The sequence below is a fragment of the Peromyscus leucopus genome, chromosome 4 (assembly GCF_004664715.2).
Source record: "Peromyscus leucopus breed LL Stock chromosome 4, UCI_PerLeu_2.1, whole genome shotgun sequence".
Classification (NCBI taxonomy): Eukaryota; Metazoa; Chordata; class Mammalia; order Rodentia; family Cricetidae; genus Peromyscus; species Peromyscus leucopus.
In genome coordinates, this window is record NC_051066.1 from 101,367,994 (window position 1) to 101,383,780 (window position 15,787).

The window sequence follows — 15,787 nt, forward strand, 5'->3', positions numbered from 1 at the left end:
AGTTAGGAAGTCCGTTTGTCAGGAAAGCCATCATAGAGCTTAACAGATGAGCTAGACCTGTGTGTGTGTGTGTGTGTGTGTGTGTGTGTGTGTGTGTGTGAACGTGAATGTGCATGCGCTGCATCTTATTTATCCTTACCAAGGCAGATTCTTCCTGTGGCATCCAAAGTCATTCCACTGGGACACTCGCACTTGAATGAACCTCTGGAGTTGACACATAGGCCATTTTTGCATACTCCTGGGAACACTTCACATTCATTGATATCTAAAGAAGAATAAAAAAAGAGCATTAAGTCAATATATTTGTGTAGTTAATCCTGGCTTACCCCACTCATAGATTCACAATGATTATCACAAAAGAAGGGGCCTTTTGAACCTGAAAAGTTCAGAACACTAGCTTGCGTCCCACCAGTTTATACGAACTTCTGATGTGTCTAAATAGCAACCATGAGTCTGTTCACTAAAATCAGGAGCTTCTCCACTGGCCTCTGGGAACAGTGTTTGCGTTATAGAGATGGGGCTCACGGGTTTAGGGGGACTGCTCTGGCCAGTAAGGTTCTGAGAGTTATTGTTAGCTTTAGGAGACAAGATGACTGGAAACAGACAAACGAAGTGTGGCCTTCCAAATTATCAAAGAAGAAAAGGCTGAGCTAGAGTGTATAAAAATCAAATCCTGCTGTGGGATACATGAGCCGGTCCAGGAGTACTGAGCCCAGGTGGTTGGTTGGTTGAGGGAGAGTCAACACACATGAACATCCATTCATCATCCAACAGTGCTGCCCAGACCTACCAATCCTTCCCAGTTTGCCTCATGGAGCAGTGTGTTCTCTGCACTTAATTTGGAAAAACAGACATCATCGAATTAATCCAAAGAAAGGCAATCCAAATGCCAAAAAGAGGGAGCCTTAGTTAAGAAACACACACACACACACACACACACACACACACACACACACACACACACACACACACAGTGTTTATTTTAAAGAGGTCACTCTCCAAGCCAAGGGCCTTGAGGAAAAGTCTCACTGCTTTCTTGAAGGAAAACTAAATGGAAATGAAGTTGAATCTACTTTTGGGGGTTGTTCCTGGGGCTTTTCCTCTGCCATTTGTCTACAAAACGTGCTGTTAAAGCTCAGATAAGTTATGAACCAGAAAAAAGCCAAAGGATTCAGTCATCATTTGGAAAGCAAGCCCTTGGGTGGGGGTTGCAGTAGTTCTCTTTGTTTTACCAGGGAAAAGATTCATGTTGTCCCACATACGGGACTAACTGTTGTTTTTTAAATATTTCAGTTGCTGTGTCATGTTAGGCTGCGTTAGTCACTGTGACCTATATCTACTCAGGCCTCCGTGAGAAAGAAGCACAGCAAACTGGAGAGGGTGCCCATGGACCCTGGAAACAGGCAACTGAGCTCACCCCTCCAAGTCACCCATGAATGGGACACAGATAAACAAGCAATGACAATAAAAAACAGGGCTAACCAAGAATGCAAACTCGACAGTCTTTAAAAAATGGAAAATCTTGCTTTCTCGCTCCTGATCTGCAGATAGGATTTTGAAAATGCAGTCACTCCAAACGATGTTTGGTCATTCTAAAGCATTTCCAGCCACGCTGTCCTTTGGCTGTAGTGATCTGACTCTGGCAACAGCTTGTGCATTTAACATCTGTTCTGTTCTCTGGTTCTCAGTTATTTTTTTTTCTCTGCAGTGTATTTCTCACTGTGAAGTTCCTTCACTCCTTTATCCAGGCTAAGCTAACACAAGCATTCTTCATACACACAAAAATGTATGATTTACAAATACTAAGAAATACCTTCACATTGTGTGCCTTTGATTCTTGAGAAGCCTTTACCACATATGGGATCTGTGGGGGAAACAGAACAAGATTAACATCTACCTATGCTTCCCAGTAATGATAAACATAAGAAACATGAGGGAGTGCCTGGGACAGGAGCTGGATTTTGCTGCTATGAATGAGCATGGGACTGCATAGATAAGGAAGAGCAGTAATGGAATAACTCCACTAGCAAAGGCCAGCTTGCGGGAATTGGTGCTTCAGGAAAAACGCTGCATGCTAACCACATGACCACATGGAGCCAGAAAATGGCAAACTGACCAGAATCACCTAAAACTGATATCCTTGATACTTCTCTGGTTTCCTTCAGGAATATGTTTTATCAAGGTCATCTTTAAATATCCCATGTGGACCTAAACAAGTGAAGTAACCAATGATGTGGTGGCTTCTCTTACCGACTTGACATATGGTACACGGGCTCCCCCAGGCAGCACCAAGGGAAGAGCAGCATTCGGACTTCAAGGTGGCTCCATTGATATTGATCTCACACCGCCCATCGATGACAGTCTGCCAGCAAGTGCCCTTGATGGTTTCTGCAGAAAGAGGGTGGTGATGGACGGTGAAGAGAAGCTTATCAAAAATTCAGGGATACACTGGAATTAAGCTTGAACAGCATTATAAAACAAGGAACAATGGTCATTTTTAATGTCTCTCCTCTATCTAAACTTCTGTTGCAGTCAAAGCAGCCACTAAGCATAGTAGCACTGAATTAACTATTGATAAACACTGAACAATCATCCTCAAAAGGATAAATACCTATGCAGATGGTTTTGGTTGGATCCAAAGTACTTTCAGGAGAACATTCACAAATAAAAGAGCCAGGGCTGTTCTTGCAGACTCCATTAATGCAAGGGCTTGATTCACATTCATCAATGTCTGAAACGAAAGTCTCCATTACTACTGAAAGCTGCTCTTAGGCATAAAATGCATACCCCCGATTTCGGCCTTAATTGTTACCACGTATTCTTCATTAGATAGTAAAGCTGGCCTAGACAGGTTTTTCCAAACTAGAAGGAATGTCAAAATACTAATTGAGCATATTTCTTTAGTATAGAAACTGGCATATGATTAAGTCTTCGTATTCAGAAAAATCTGGAGAAAATTATGGATTCAAATTATACATGCACAACATTTTCTTCATCTATTGAGTGATGGCAAATAAAATGCCAGCTAGAGGCAAATGAAAATGAATGCCCCAAAACCACCATGAAAGGGTGAGCAAGATGCCAAATGCAAGTAAATACCATCTGTGGTTAGAGTTTGCACAGAAAGTCCCCACACAACTGGTCTGATTTTCTGAAATAGAAGAGACTCCACTTTGCTCCTCAGGTTGTCTAAGAGCTTTCCCAGACAGAGTAACGTACACAGTGAGAGAACAAAGGCCCGGTTACCTTCACAGGTCTTTAGGTCGGGTTTGTACACAAATCCCTTGGGGCAGGTACAGACGAAGCTCCCAGGGGTGTTTCTACATTGTCCATTGTCACAGAGTAGACTGTTCAGCACACATTCATTAATATCTGGAAAGACAACAAATGGGAATATTTGCAAGAGGCTCTCCCTCCCAGGCAGCCCCTTTCTCTTTTAGGTTAGGCCTTCAAGTTCCTAATGGTAAATCAAGTCAACCAAAGAGGCAAGACGCTTGTTCCACCGGTTTTCTCCAAATAGGAGCTTCTCCTACTTGTCCAAACTAGGTATCTACAAAGCCTCAAGCCGTTGGGTGCTATTTAATTCAATTCTTGGATTCTCTGAAAATTAGTAACCTTTACTTTGGTAGTTGTTTTATAGCATTAGGATTAAAAGGACTAATCTCGCTGGCTCAAGGAACTAAATAAATAGAAAGAAGCCTCAATATGATGGTGCGTGTGCGTGTGCGTGTGCGTGTGCGTGTGCGTGTGTGTGTGTGTGTGTGTGTGTGTGTATGTGTGTGTGCACGCACACGCATATTGTCTATTTAAGTACATTCACTGCTGTGGTTGGAGTAATTCCACATGGCCTTCACATAGCCTCCCAAAGCTGGGGCTACAGGTGTGCATTCCACACAGAAGAGGTTTACAGAAAATAGTCCTAGCAACTAAAGAATGCTGAAGAAAAATACAGTGCCCTAGGCTGACTGTTTTCCTCCCAACTAAATGATTTACTTAGTTTCTGGATTTTTCCTTCACTAAAGGCTGTTATCACATGGACAGGGTGCTTGCTAAAGTTAGTATACAATCATTATGACTGAAAACAAGCTGGGCCTTCTCTGCTTAAATCAAAGGAGTGGCCGGAGAACTGTTTAGGTGTACTGGGAATGGATCTAGAGCCATGTGAGAAAGGCTCCTGACACTCTGTGCTTCCTACACCTGACAGATTCCTCTTTTACCAAGTGAATCTGGTGTACGATTCTTAACAAGCTGTCAAGAAATGTCACAGAAAGCAAGTTCAACTTACCGACACAGTTTTTCCCAGTTATGTCTACTTCATATCCTGAATCGCATACACATTTGTAGGTCCCACGGAGATTTTCACAAATTCCATTTGGGCAAATATCAGGATCTAATGCACATTCATTTATATCTACAGCATCAAAAATATTCAAAGTCAATCACATTCTAAAACAATCATTAAATGAAAACAAAACAGTACAATATGTGCAACGACTTTAGGATTTCTCACTGGGGTTTGAGTTCACTTGGAAGAGAATCATTCTTTCTTTCTTTCTTTCTTTCTTTCTTTCTTTCTTTCTTTCTTTCTTTCTTTCTTTCTTTCTCTCTCTCTCTCTCTCTCTCTCTCTCTCTCTCTCTCTCTCTCTCTCTCCCTCCTCCCTTCTTTCCTTTCCTTCCTTTCTTCACTGTAAGATAGTATGAGTCAAATATTCCCCCATCCAGACCCTGGAGGGAAGCTGGCATCTGAGCTGTGACTATATGATTAGCCATCATCCTTGAATTAAACTGAAGAAGATGCCCTGGATGGTCTGAGCACCAGGATGGAAAGTGGATGATGCACAGAGCCCAAGATGTTGCCCATACTGCCAACAAGGTGATTGCATCATGGCCTTGCTTAAGATTTTTATTAAGCTCAACAGCATCTTCAAATTAAAGTATGAATAGTGTGCTTATTGGCTCTAAATTAGGTGCTCATGCAAGGCCCCCACACCACTGTGTGGAGAATTCCTTCAGCAGGTCCCTTTACAGACTGAAAGGAAGCTTGGAGTCTCTGCTTCAGCCCCGAGGAGGCCAGGCATTGCCTCTTCTGTGCTCTCCCATACCGAGCAGACCTCTCCAGTGGCAGAGAGGGGGGAAGAATGACAATATGTGGACAGATGGTCCCTGTAAGTCAGGGTGGTCATTTGCTTCATCTCCATGTCCTTATCAGAGCTTATCTGATTCCCACTGACTCCTTCATCACTAGCTTCCTTACTTCCCCCTCTCCCTCAATAGTCTCTCCTCATCTTTATCCACTCATGTCATGAAGTGAATTGGCCAGTCTCGTTCCCCCCCAGACTCCCTAGTCCAATTGCTTAGTTTCGTGAGTGAGGAAGTCCTTTCTTCTTTTCATCGTCTTCACGCCCATCTCAGTAGTCTCTCGGTTCTAGTCTTTTTGATGACACTCAACATTTCTCCAATTCCGAAACAAAGAGTTCATTTTCTTTTAACTTAGCTAGTTGCTGTAATTTTTTTTTTTTTTTTTTTTTTTGCTACAAAATTTAGTGGCATCTTACGACTGAACCGTTGAGAATTAGGAAATCTTTCAGATTGTGAATGGGTTAACTGCTTGTCCAATCCAACACCTTCAGCTTTGATTTGACATTGGAAATCCATGAAAGGCTCAGGCCCCCACTTCTCTAGAATGGGCCATGCCAGCCATTGTGTCCCATCTACAGCTCCCATCGACTGCCCCAGGAAAGGCCAGTGAGAAAGCTCCCCCCACCCACAGTCATCCGTGTGCCACAGCAGCTCTGCCATGGGGGCTTCTGGGCATCCCATGTCTATCGCCCTGTGGTGACGTAAGGTGTCAGGCCAGACTGTCGCAGAGTCACTAGATACCCACAGGGGACTCAGTACTGCCTCTGCACATGCTTAAGTCAGTAAATTTCAAAATGACGCCTTACCAGTGCCTGCTGAGGTCATGCCCGGCCCACTGCTACAGAGTGCCTGGTATTCCGCTGCAATAAATTACCAGACAGTAAATGAGTCCCTTGTTTGCAGAACAGGTCAATTCTGCCATTGGCTCACACACATCATTTCCTCCAAAGTAAGGAGAACCAAGCTAGAGTGGTAACAGAAGGCGGAGGAGTCCCCTGGGGGAGTTGCCTTTATACCGGGCTTTCATTTGAAGGGCTCCACAGCACCGCCGCCGAGGAAATTGACTTTGAAGGATACAGGGAAGTCATAGCACTTTCTTGGGCAAAGCACTTTTGGAAAGGTGTTTTTTCCTACAACTCAATTTGTTCACCAGGGAACACTTTACACATACAGTGAAACGTGCCTGTTAAAATGTGGTTTCTTAGCTGTTAATAAAACTTTTCCCCACCATCCTGGGAATAGTTCTGTTTCTCAGGTCTAGCTGTTTTTCCAGGACAATCAAGTTCTCACGTTTCCTCAGTTCTCTGCAGATGCTCTGGGCTCTCCTCACAAGGACACAACAAAGCATCTAATGTCATGTGCAAGTGTATTTTTTGAATCATTGGGATACCATGTTCATTTTCCATGGTGAATCCACAGGAAAACTTCTGATAAAATGCTAAAATCATGCAATCTTTCATCGTACACTGACCGGTGCAGAAACACTCCCCACACCTGTGATAGAATCAGCTTTATAATGCTTGTAATTGTATAAAGTTTTATAAACCACTCTAACAACAGTCAGAGGAGTGAAATGGTGAATGATGAGAAATGCAAGCTGGAATCACACTTTATAAAAGGAGGAGGCTGAGCTAGACCTTTGCCTGCCCATGGATTCTGGCAGTCAGAATCTGGGTCACAGACATTTGTCTTCAGGAGACCTGCACAGGGGGAATGGGACTTTAGCAGAGAGAGCAAACACTTGCTATATTTCTGATGGTGCTAGATATAAATGCGTTTTGAGAACATAAAATGAAAAATTAATCTTTTAGCCAGGCATAGTGGCTCACCCCTTTAATATCAACACTTGAGAAGCAGAGGCAGGAGTATTTCTGTAAGTTAGAGGCCAGCCTCATCTACATAGTGAGTTCCAGGACAGCCAGGGCTACATAGTGAGACCCTGCCTCAAAAATAAAAACAGCACACACACACACACACACACGCACGCACGCACGCACGCACGCACGCACGCACGCACAACCAACCAATCAAACAAAAACAAGAAAACAGCATTAAAAATGAATCCTCCAAAGTGTGTGTATTGTAACAAATGGTAATTTGAGAAAAGCAGTCAATGTTTTTATTTTTTTAAAAAAAGCATTTAAAAGGATGCCAAAAGAGAACAAGGAGGGCTGCTGTGGGATGTTCTGTATGCAGTGAATGTGTTGCTCTGATTGGTTGATAAATAAAACACTGAATGGCCAGTAGCCATGCAGGAAGTATAGGCAAGATAAGCAGAGAAGAGAATTCTGGGAAGAGGAAGGCTGAGTGAGGAGACACCAGTCTGCCATCCAGAAAGCAGCATATAATGGCACAAGGTAAAGCCACGGAACATGTGGCAACACATAAATTAATAGAAATGGGCTGAATTTAAATGTAAGAGCTAGTCAGTGGTAGGCCTGAGCTAATGGCCAAGCAGTTTTAATTAATATAAGCTTCTGAGTGGTTATTTTATAAGCAGCTGTGGGGTCCACGGGGCTGGGCAGGACCAGAGAAAACTTTAGCTACAGAGAACCATGTCATCTACTGTATATTTAAAAGCCAGACATTGAAAGACAACATCAAGAACAGAACAAAAAACCATCATAAATAAAGCATAAATATTAGCCAGAAGTTAGTGGCCGCGGGCTGGTGCTTCAGCTTCCGCTAGGCCTTACTGCTTCAAGAAACTGGGTTTCTTAAGTGATCTTCTCCTAAACCCAGGTCATTTCTCTGAGTACAAGCATTCTTTGGACATGCTCATGGTCCAGAGAGGAAAACGTTAAAGAACGATATCTGCTGCTTCCACTCCCGGACATAAGCACAGTCACCTCCCAGCTACGCTGACACACACCTGTCTCATACATACACAGTCTGTGAGAAACGTCCTTGAAAACTTAGTGCAACCAACGACAGAATACACAGCTAACTACGGTTTTGTGCATCATTCTGTTTGAATAATATTTATATATGATTGAAGTGTATTAAATGTGTATTTAACTGATTTTTGATGACATAAAAATAATCCTTCTTTCTTTTCAATGGAGTTCTTCTTTTTTTGAAGTCCTCCCTTTATCTAGCTTTTTACGATATTTAATTTTGAACACTGTAATTTCAAAGATTATTTTTATATATGAATCCTTGGAGATCATACTTAGGTTGATTTTCAATGAATTTTACTTAGGAAGGAGATGAAATAACTGAATCTTACACGTAAACTCACCAACTGTGTATGTGTGTGTGTGTTTTTTAATTTAGTCCAAGCTTTATTTTAGGACAATAAAAGTCAGTCGCCGGGCTACTTTGAGGTCATATTCAAACAGTAAAAACCCACCATCTTCACCTCAGTAAGCTTCTCTTTCTTCCTAAACGCATGTCAGCTTTATTCCCCCAGCATCTTTCTCTTTCCCTCTCTCCGGTCCTCTTCTTTCTCCCAAAGTCCTTGTTTCTGCTTTCAGGTCATATATGTCCCACTACTCTCTCTCCTCTCATCTCACTGCCCCTTTCTGCTATCCTCCTCTCTCTCTCTCTCTCTCTCTCTCTCTCTCTCTCTCTCTCTCTGTTTCACACACACACACACACACATGATTTGCATATGGGAGACAGGATGAGATATTTCAATAAACTATTTCTTCTTTATAAACATAAATAATTACATCTGCATAAGACTGTCTAGTTACATCTAATGAAATTTATTTTATGGGTGAGAACATTGAGAATTCCTTGCCCATATAATTCCATTTCATAATTATCTTTATTAATGAAAGTCTTCTCAAATATTTAAATGAGCAAAAATACGCATGAATAACAAACCCCTCAAATCCCTCTGCCTGCGATTTGGGGAGTAGAATTTTCACTCACTGCCTGGTTGTCTTTCCACTACGTGTGCCACCTCAATGCAGAAAAATCCTGTTTCCCTGAGGTTGAATAAAGCCATTTAAGAAAAGCACACCAAAATCAACATGTGGGATGTGAACAAAATTCACAAATGGCCTTCTGGGAAGCTGTTGGAAATATTCAGGTCATCTGAAAGTTATTTACTTTTACACTGTGTAAAATCCTGCTTTTATAATAGCCCCTGCTTAAAAAGCGAGCATTCTGGAGCTGCATGTGTTCCAGGGAGTGTGACCAGGCTTGAGGTGGGGTGGTTCCTACAGAGGCGCATGCGCGGCCTATGGCAAAGGACTGTGAGGACAGGGAGAGGAACGTGTGTCTAAACACTGGCTAGCCACTGCAAAGACCCCCGGAGTGTAACCGAGACACCCCGGAAGCATGAAACAACAGCCTTTCCCAGTGACTTCTACGAAAGCAAAGATCATGGATGGTAGCAGAAAGTGGCAGTACGAGGGCACCCCCATATCACTCACCTGAATTCTGTGCAGGACACGGCTGGCAGGGTTCCCCAAATGCGTACTCGGTGTTGGCACAGCAGCACTCGGACTTGGTGACAGCGCCGAACAGGGGCTTCACACACTGGCCTCTCCTGTAGCCCCCATAGCACGTGCTCCGCATGTGTGTGTCTAGACCGGAGGAAGTACTTGCCATCACACCGCCATTTTAAACAGATAAGAAGCCCCACATCAGAGCCAAAGCTGCCTGCCTTTATTTCTCCATGGTCCCTGTTCTAGCTCACAGAGAATGCCTGGGTTCTTAGAACTCAACAACGAGAAAACAAAAATAAAACAAAACTCCCAAAACACATTAGCTTCCGAGCAGTGGGGACTAGTGGCCAGGGTCGACCATTTTCCCCCGGCTATCGTGGCTGAGCAAACTGTGAGGCCTCTAAGTGCTGGGATTATTTCTCATTCATTTTTGTCTTCCCAGGCATGCTCAGAGCAGAAACTTTATAAACACTGCATGAAGGTTAGGTCTCAACACCATGATAAATAAGACCTTTATTAGAAATGTGGCTTACTTGAAAATAAACATGCAGTTATTGAATGACTAAATTGGGTTTGCTTTCCAAAAAGGAGAAAGTTTAATCTGTAAAAGGGTCATTATATAAACCTGCAGATGTTGGTCAACTAAGCTGTGTTATCTTTATCTCTAAAGAAGGAATTTCCCGCTTTGCCCAATCCTTTCCTAATTCAAAGGGCTTATTGAGTGTCTTTTAAAAGTAATTTGGATAAAAGTCTTGTTATTAAACAAATCTCAAAGCCACATAAAATTATCATTGCATGTTTCTGAATTATCCATGTTTCCATGGCATGGCATCATGCACTTTCCTTGGACATTTAGTTCTAATTTAAAATGCACACCATGAAATGGTGTACCTATACAAACCAACTCAAAAGATCATTATCCACCAAGGACGGTGGGAGAAAATTGAAGACAGGTATATATTCAGGGCAGAAAAGGAGGAAGAAAAGGCAAAGATTCCCTGGCCTTTCCTTTATTTAACCTTATCTTTCTGTTCCTAACATGAGTACCAAATTTATCCAAGAAGAGAACTGAATTGGTTAGATTATTGTTCTGCAAAAATCACTGTATCTTATCTGCTTGGGTAGGACACATTAGTTATTGACATGCACTGCTGATTACTGGAGTATTTATCCTACACTGGGCGGTGGCCTTTTCTTACCAACGCACACCCGTCCATCGAGACCCACAGCCAGTCCGGGAAAGCATTCGCATCGGTAGGAGCCATCAGTGTTCACACAGCGCCCGTTCATGCAGATTCCAGGGGTTTCACACTCATTGATGTCTGTAGAGGGAAGAGGCATTTCCTTAACACCACTGATCAAGTTCACTATGACAATACTGGAACACAGGTGCTGTGGAAAACGACTCCCAACAGCCATAGGAGCATGGTAGTGGGATGCTGCTCAGTGCTCTTCTAAAGATGGGAAATGCAGGAAATCAACTGAGCTTGCTGCTTTTCTATTAAAAGCCATCTTAATAGAATCCTCCAAAGATGCTTCATATCAAAATAAAAAACGCAAAAGCCAGACAGGACTGGCGGAGGAAGGAAAATGACCACTAGAACTAGACAAAGAACTCCGTAACGCATCCCACTGTAGCCATGCTAGGGATATAGGCTGACTATAAACCGCATCTTTGACTGAGGTCCAAAAGCTTTTCCTTTCCGCAGCCAACCCCCAGGCTGGCATCCCTTCGAGTGTCAGCCTTGCCTGGTCCTCTGGGACAATTAGTGAGAGGCAGACATTCAATGCCCGAAGGAGCCCACAGAGAGAAGAGAGAGGAATACAGGATGACTTTGATGACAGCCCCCGGTCAGCACAACTCAAAGCCACTGGGACCCAGTAAAGTCTTTCTTGAGCACTGTTGAGGACTGAGTAGAAAAGGGTGTCATTGGATCCATATTAACAATAGCAGAGATTTCCCCCACTGATAGGTCAAAGTAGGAAGGGTACCCACACTGAGGTTTGGAAAACAAAGATGCTTAGAAACAAGTCACTTTCTAATAGTCCTTTTAAAGTATACAACTAGAGTAGGAGACTACGTCCTTTCTCCTCCTCACTTTCAACTGAGGCAAATGGAGAGTGAGGCACCTCTGGGTTTCACCTCACTTGTGAAGTGTTTTCACTTCACAACAGACATTCCGATGGTTTAAGATTTCATGTTCAGATGGTATTTAGAACAGCAGTTATATTTAAGAACGTGACCTCAGATTGGTTCATTGGTGTCAGGCATCTTTTTGTTCAAGCAGAGCCCTACAGTACACCAGTGGAGCATATATTCTGAAAAGCAGCCTGGAGGCTTTCCAGCAGGACATGAAGTCCCTCAGTCGGCAGAGGCTCTGTTGACTGGGCTTTTGGCAGTCATGAGTTCGTGGGTTCAGTCAGGATGACAGATGAAAAGAAAATCTCATTCCACAGCAAAAGAGAAACACGAGGTAGATAAAAGCAGCATGCGATGGCTGCCTCCTTTTCCCTCTTAAGTGTGTTTATCTGAGCTCTGTACACTAGGGGAGAAAGATGGGGACGATAACATGAACTGGTCTCTCTCCTCTTCCCTTCCTCTCTCTCTTCCTCCTTCCCTCTCTCCAGAATGCCAAGTCCAGGCGAACCAGTGCAGTTATCAGTTCTTCCACACAATTCAACACTCTACTCAATGGAGAAGACACAGTTTCCATGAATATCAACAGCTTTGGAGCCTCCATTTATCTTCGAGGTCATAATGTCCTAGGAAACAGCATGATTCAATGCCAAGGGGCTGCCACGTGGGTCACCAGACCTTGGCATTTCAGATAACCCAGCAATCATATCCTTTCCTCTTCTTTCTCACACGTGCAGCACTTAATTTGCACAACCTGATGATGTACCTTACTGTTGACCGTTTCTGTGTCTTGGGCCTTTCTTCCCTGTGTCAGATCCTCATGGCCAGAGTTCAGTGTGCATAGAAACCATTTCCCTACTTCAAAATTTGAAAACCTCAACTGTTTTCAACTGAAGACAGGTTGTGGTAGTTTGAAAGTAATTGGCCCTCATAAGCTCACAGGGAGTGTGGCATTCTTAGGAGGTGTGGCATTGTTGGAGTAGGTATAGCCCTGCTGGAGGAAGTGTGTCACTGTGGGAGCAGGCTTTGAGGTTTTCTATGCTCAAGATACCACCCAGTGTCACAGTGGATTTCCTGATGCCTCCTGATCAAGATGTAGCCAGCACAATGTCTGTTTACATGCCACCATTCTCCCCGCCATGATGGTAATGGACTGAACCTCTGAACTGTAGACTGCCACCTCAATTAAATGTCTTCCTTTAGAAGAGTTGTCATGGTCATGGTGTCTCTTCACAGCAATAGCAGACACAGGTTTTCACAATAAGCCATCAACATGAAGTTCACAGAGAATGCAGGGAAAGAACCAAGAGCTGGGAGCTCTTAAAAGCTTGGAGGCAGCACACTTTGCCAAGAACTTAAGACATGCAAGGCTTTCTTCCATGGCATCTCAACCAGAGCTGAGAAGTAGGTCCACTCAGAAGAGGTGCCCTGTGACTTTATCCTGCCTTTTCAGCATGTGAGGCTACATTTCTGAAGCAAAAAACTGTGAGCAGCGGCTCTTGGCAACTTCATAGACTTCCTGGGCTAACGTTACATATAAAGTTCTGAAAAGTTTGATTCCAGTTCATATCTTGTACCTACCTGCAACAGTTACCCATCCCTGGCTCCATACAGCAGGAGAGAGGAACAAATTTGTCACCAACAGCCCTTGTTAGTACCCAACAGCACAAACAGAACTTCCAAGTTTTGCTTCCAATACTTGAAGCAATGAGATCTAGTTCAAAAGTTATCAGGCTACCCCAGGACTCCTGGTTAGTTCTTCTGCTTTCTCCTTCTTCCTTTTTTTTGCTTATGTGACTGGGTAAAGCCTAAATTCATGGTTATAGCTAGATGAAACAGTAAGGAATACAGCACCACAAGTAAGTCAGCATTTACCTCCAAGGGAAGATGCAGTGAGTGGCCCAAGGTAATAACCAGAAAGGTCCCCAACTGGAAGGAAAAGGCAGAACTCGGAAAGATCAGAAAGAACAGCAGATCCACTGGGACATGTCGACACCTCAGCTCCTAAAATCGCTCCACCTCAGCTGATTCCAGGCTCCTTTGAGAAGAACCCAAATGCCCTCTCTGAAATAAGACTAGCCTTGTTTCACTAACCGTGGCTGTCTGGATCACTGAACATAAGAAGGAATATCAGTCAGGTTTCAAAATCAGAACCTGAGGGAATCTACATGGGAAGAAGACTCTTCACGGAAGGTGTAGAGAGAAGAAAAAAGGAGGCAAAGACCACACGTGGGGGTTTTCTAGCACACACCTTTGCAGTAGCGCCCGTCTGATGCCAGCTGGAACCCAGGTTTGCAAATACACTTGAAGCTCCCATCTTCGTTGATGCACATCCCGTTGAGGCACATGTTTCTGATGCTGCACTCATCCATATCTGGAAGCAGACACACGCCCTTCGGTCAAGAGAGGAAGGCTGCCGGGCGAATAGAATTCCGGCTTTCCACATTTCTTTCTTATTTTCTGTTATTAAAGCCCAAGGCTAATGTTCATCCAGATGGCAAATACAAAGAGAAGACAAGGCATGTGAAACAGGTGTCTCAGGTGCAGGCTGACTCTGCCGAGGTTAGTGGGCTCTTTGGAGGATCGCCCTCCACAAACGAACAGGAGCACTACCTGCTTAGTGAGATCCGACTTAGTTCTGATATACTGAAAATAAAACAAAACTGTGGCTACTGGCAAGGAAAATGTATGTAGGCTAAATCCTGGTACTTTTCAAAAGTAAAAGGCTATACCTAGAAATAATATGAAGCTGTGTGGGTCGGGAGGGTCTGGGAGGGGTGGGTGGAGGGGAAAATATGAATAAAATACATAGTATGACATTCTTAAAAATAAAAAAAAATCTGAAGAATAATAACAAGTAGAAGAAAGCTTGTCATTTTAAGCAATTTGAAGCAGATATTGCAAAGATGGATTTAGTAAGTGCTAGACTCGGCTATGGGATCCAGCTGAGCCTACTAATATTTAGACCCCTTTGATCACACAGACAGTTCTTAATTTCATGGGCATGCTGGTCTGTGAGCTATTGAAGGTATCCCAGGAGGCTTGCACCTCTCAACATGACCTGTTTTCACTTACAGGCTTTTAGTCAGACTCAAGTAATTTATGATTTTTCTTTATTTCTTTTATTTTTTTTTTAAAAAAAAGATTTTTACCCTAACTGGGAATTTTGGCATTAAGTCTGTGGATTGAATCACTGAGATAATATTCTGCCAAACATGTTCCTAAGAACAATTTTGAAATTCTTTCAACATATTAACAGATTCTTGGGCTCTGTCCTAAAGAAGTTGGAAAACATGATAAGAAGCATGCTCCACTTTTTGCTAACGGCCCACAAAGTGGAAAAGTCATCCACAGCAGTCACATTTACTTTGCAAGGAAAAGCTGTTCTCACGATGAGCTTCAGAAGTCAATATAAAAGGCTGGCTCTCCATACCCACGTTTCTCTCAAAGCAATTCTACATGCCCTGACACTGATCCGTGGGTCTTATTGCTAGGCAAGCATTTCACACAAAAGGATTACAAGTGATTATGGAAGATATGGGCTTAAATGTGGTTTCATCGTGATTTCGCTCTGTTTGCTATTGTATAAAACTACACAATATACAAACTTGGATTGCATAAAGACAGGAAGGAATGGTACATTCTACAAAAGCTTCACCACCACTGGGTAGCTCCGAGAGCTCACTGCTGCTAGCGTGTGTAAACGCTGTTTGACACATACAAGTGTCACGGTGGCCACGGCAATGTGGAAATTCAGGCTTGCCTTTCAGATGGAAGTAATGTGAGACACATTTGACAGTTTGACCTTTCCCGCAGCACTGGGCTCTGCCTTGTGCAAGGCTCCTGGTGCTGAAGCTGAAATGGGAGGGGAGCCGCCTCACGGCCCGGCCATTACCTTCACAGTTCTTTCCATCCCGAGTGACGTGGAAGCCCGCGTTGCACACGCAGTGGAAGCTGCCGTCTGTGTTGATGCAGCGCCCATTGTTACAGATCCGGCCGTTCTGCAGACACTCGTCAATGTCTGAGATTAAAAGTAAAAAGGATGAAGATCATTTGGAGGACATGAAATTATTTTCTTTCCCCTCTGTTTCCAAACTTATGACCTTAATCT

General features: G+C 43.3%; 1 protein-coding gene across 2 annotated transcripts in view; it reads right to left on the minus strand.

The window, feature by feature from the left end:
• Positions 1–15,787, minus strand: part of Fbn1 (fibrillin 1) — a 209,795-nt gene that overhangs the window by 68,859 nt on the left and 125,149 nt on the right. For both annotated transcript variants that reach the window (XM_028858264.2, XM_028858265.2), the window contains 11 exons: positions 15,572–15,697; positions 13,928–14,050; positions 10,739–10,861; positions 9,525–9,677; positions 5,946–5,999; positions 4,286–4,411; positions 3,247–3,372; positions 2,612–2,731; positions 2,251–2,388; positions 1,814–1,864; positions 140–265 (listed from right to left, as the gene is read on the minus strand). In XM_028858264.2, the coding sequence (XP_028714097.1) occupies positions 140–265; positions 1,814–1,864; positions 2,251–2,388; positions 2,612–2,731; positions 3,247–3,372; positions 4,286–4,411; positions 5,946–5,999; positions 9,525–9,677; positions 10,739–10,861; positions 13,928–14,050; positions 15,572–15,697 (1,266 nt within the window). The remainder of the gene's footprint in view (positions 1–139; positions 266–1,813; positions 1,865–2,250; positions 2,389–2,611; positions 2,732–3,246; positions 3,373–4,285; positions 4,412–5,945; positions 6,000–9,524; positions 9,678–10,738; positions 10,862–13,927; positions 14,051–15,571; positions 15,698–15,787) is intronic.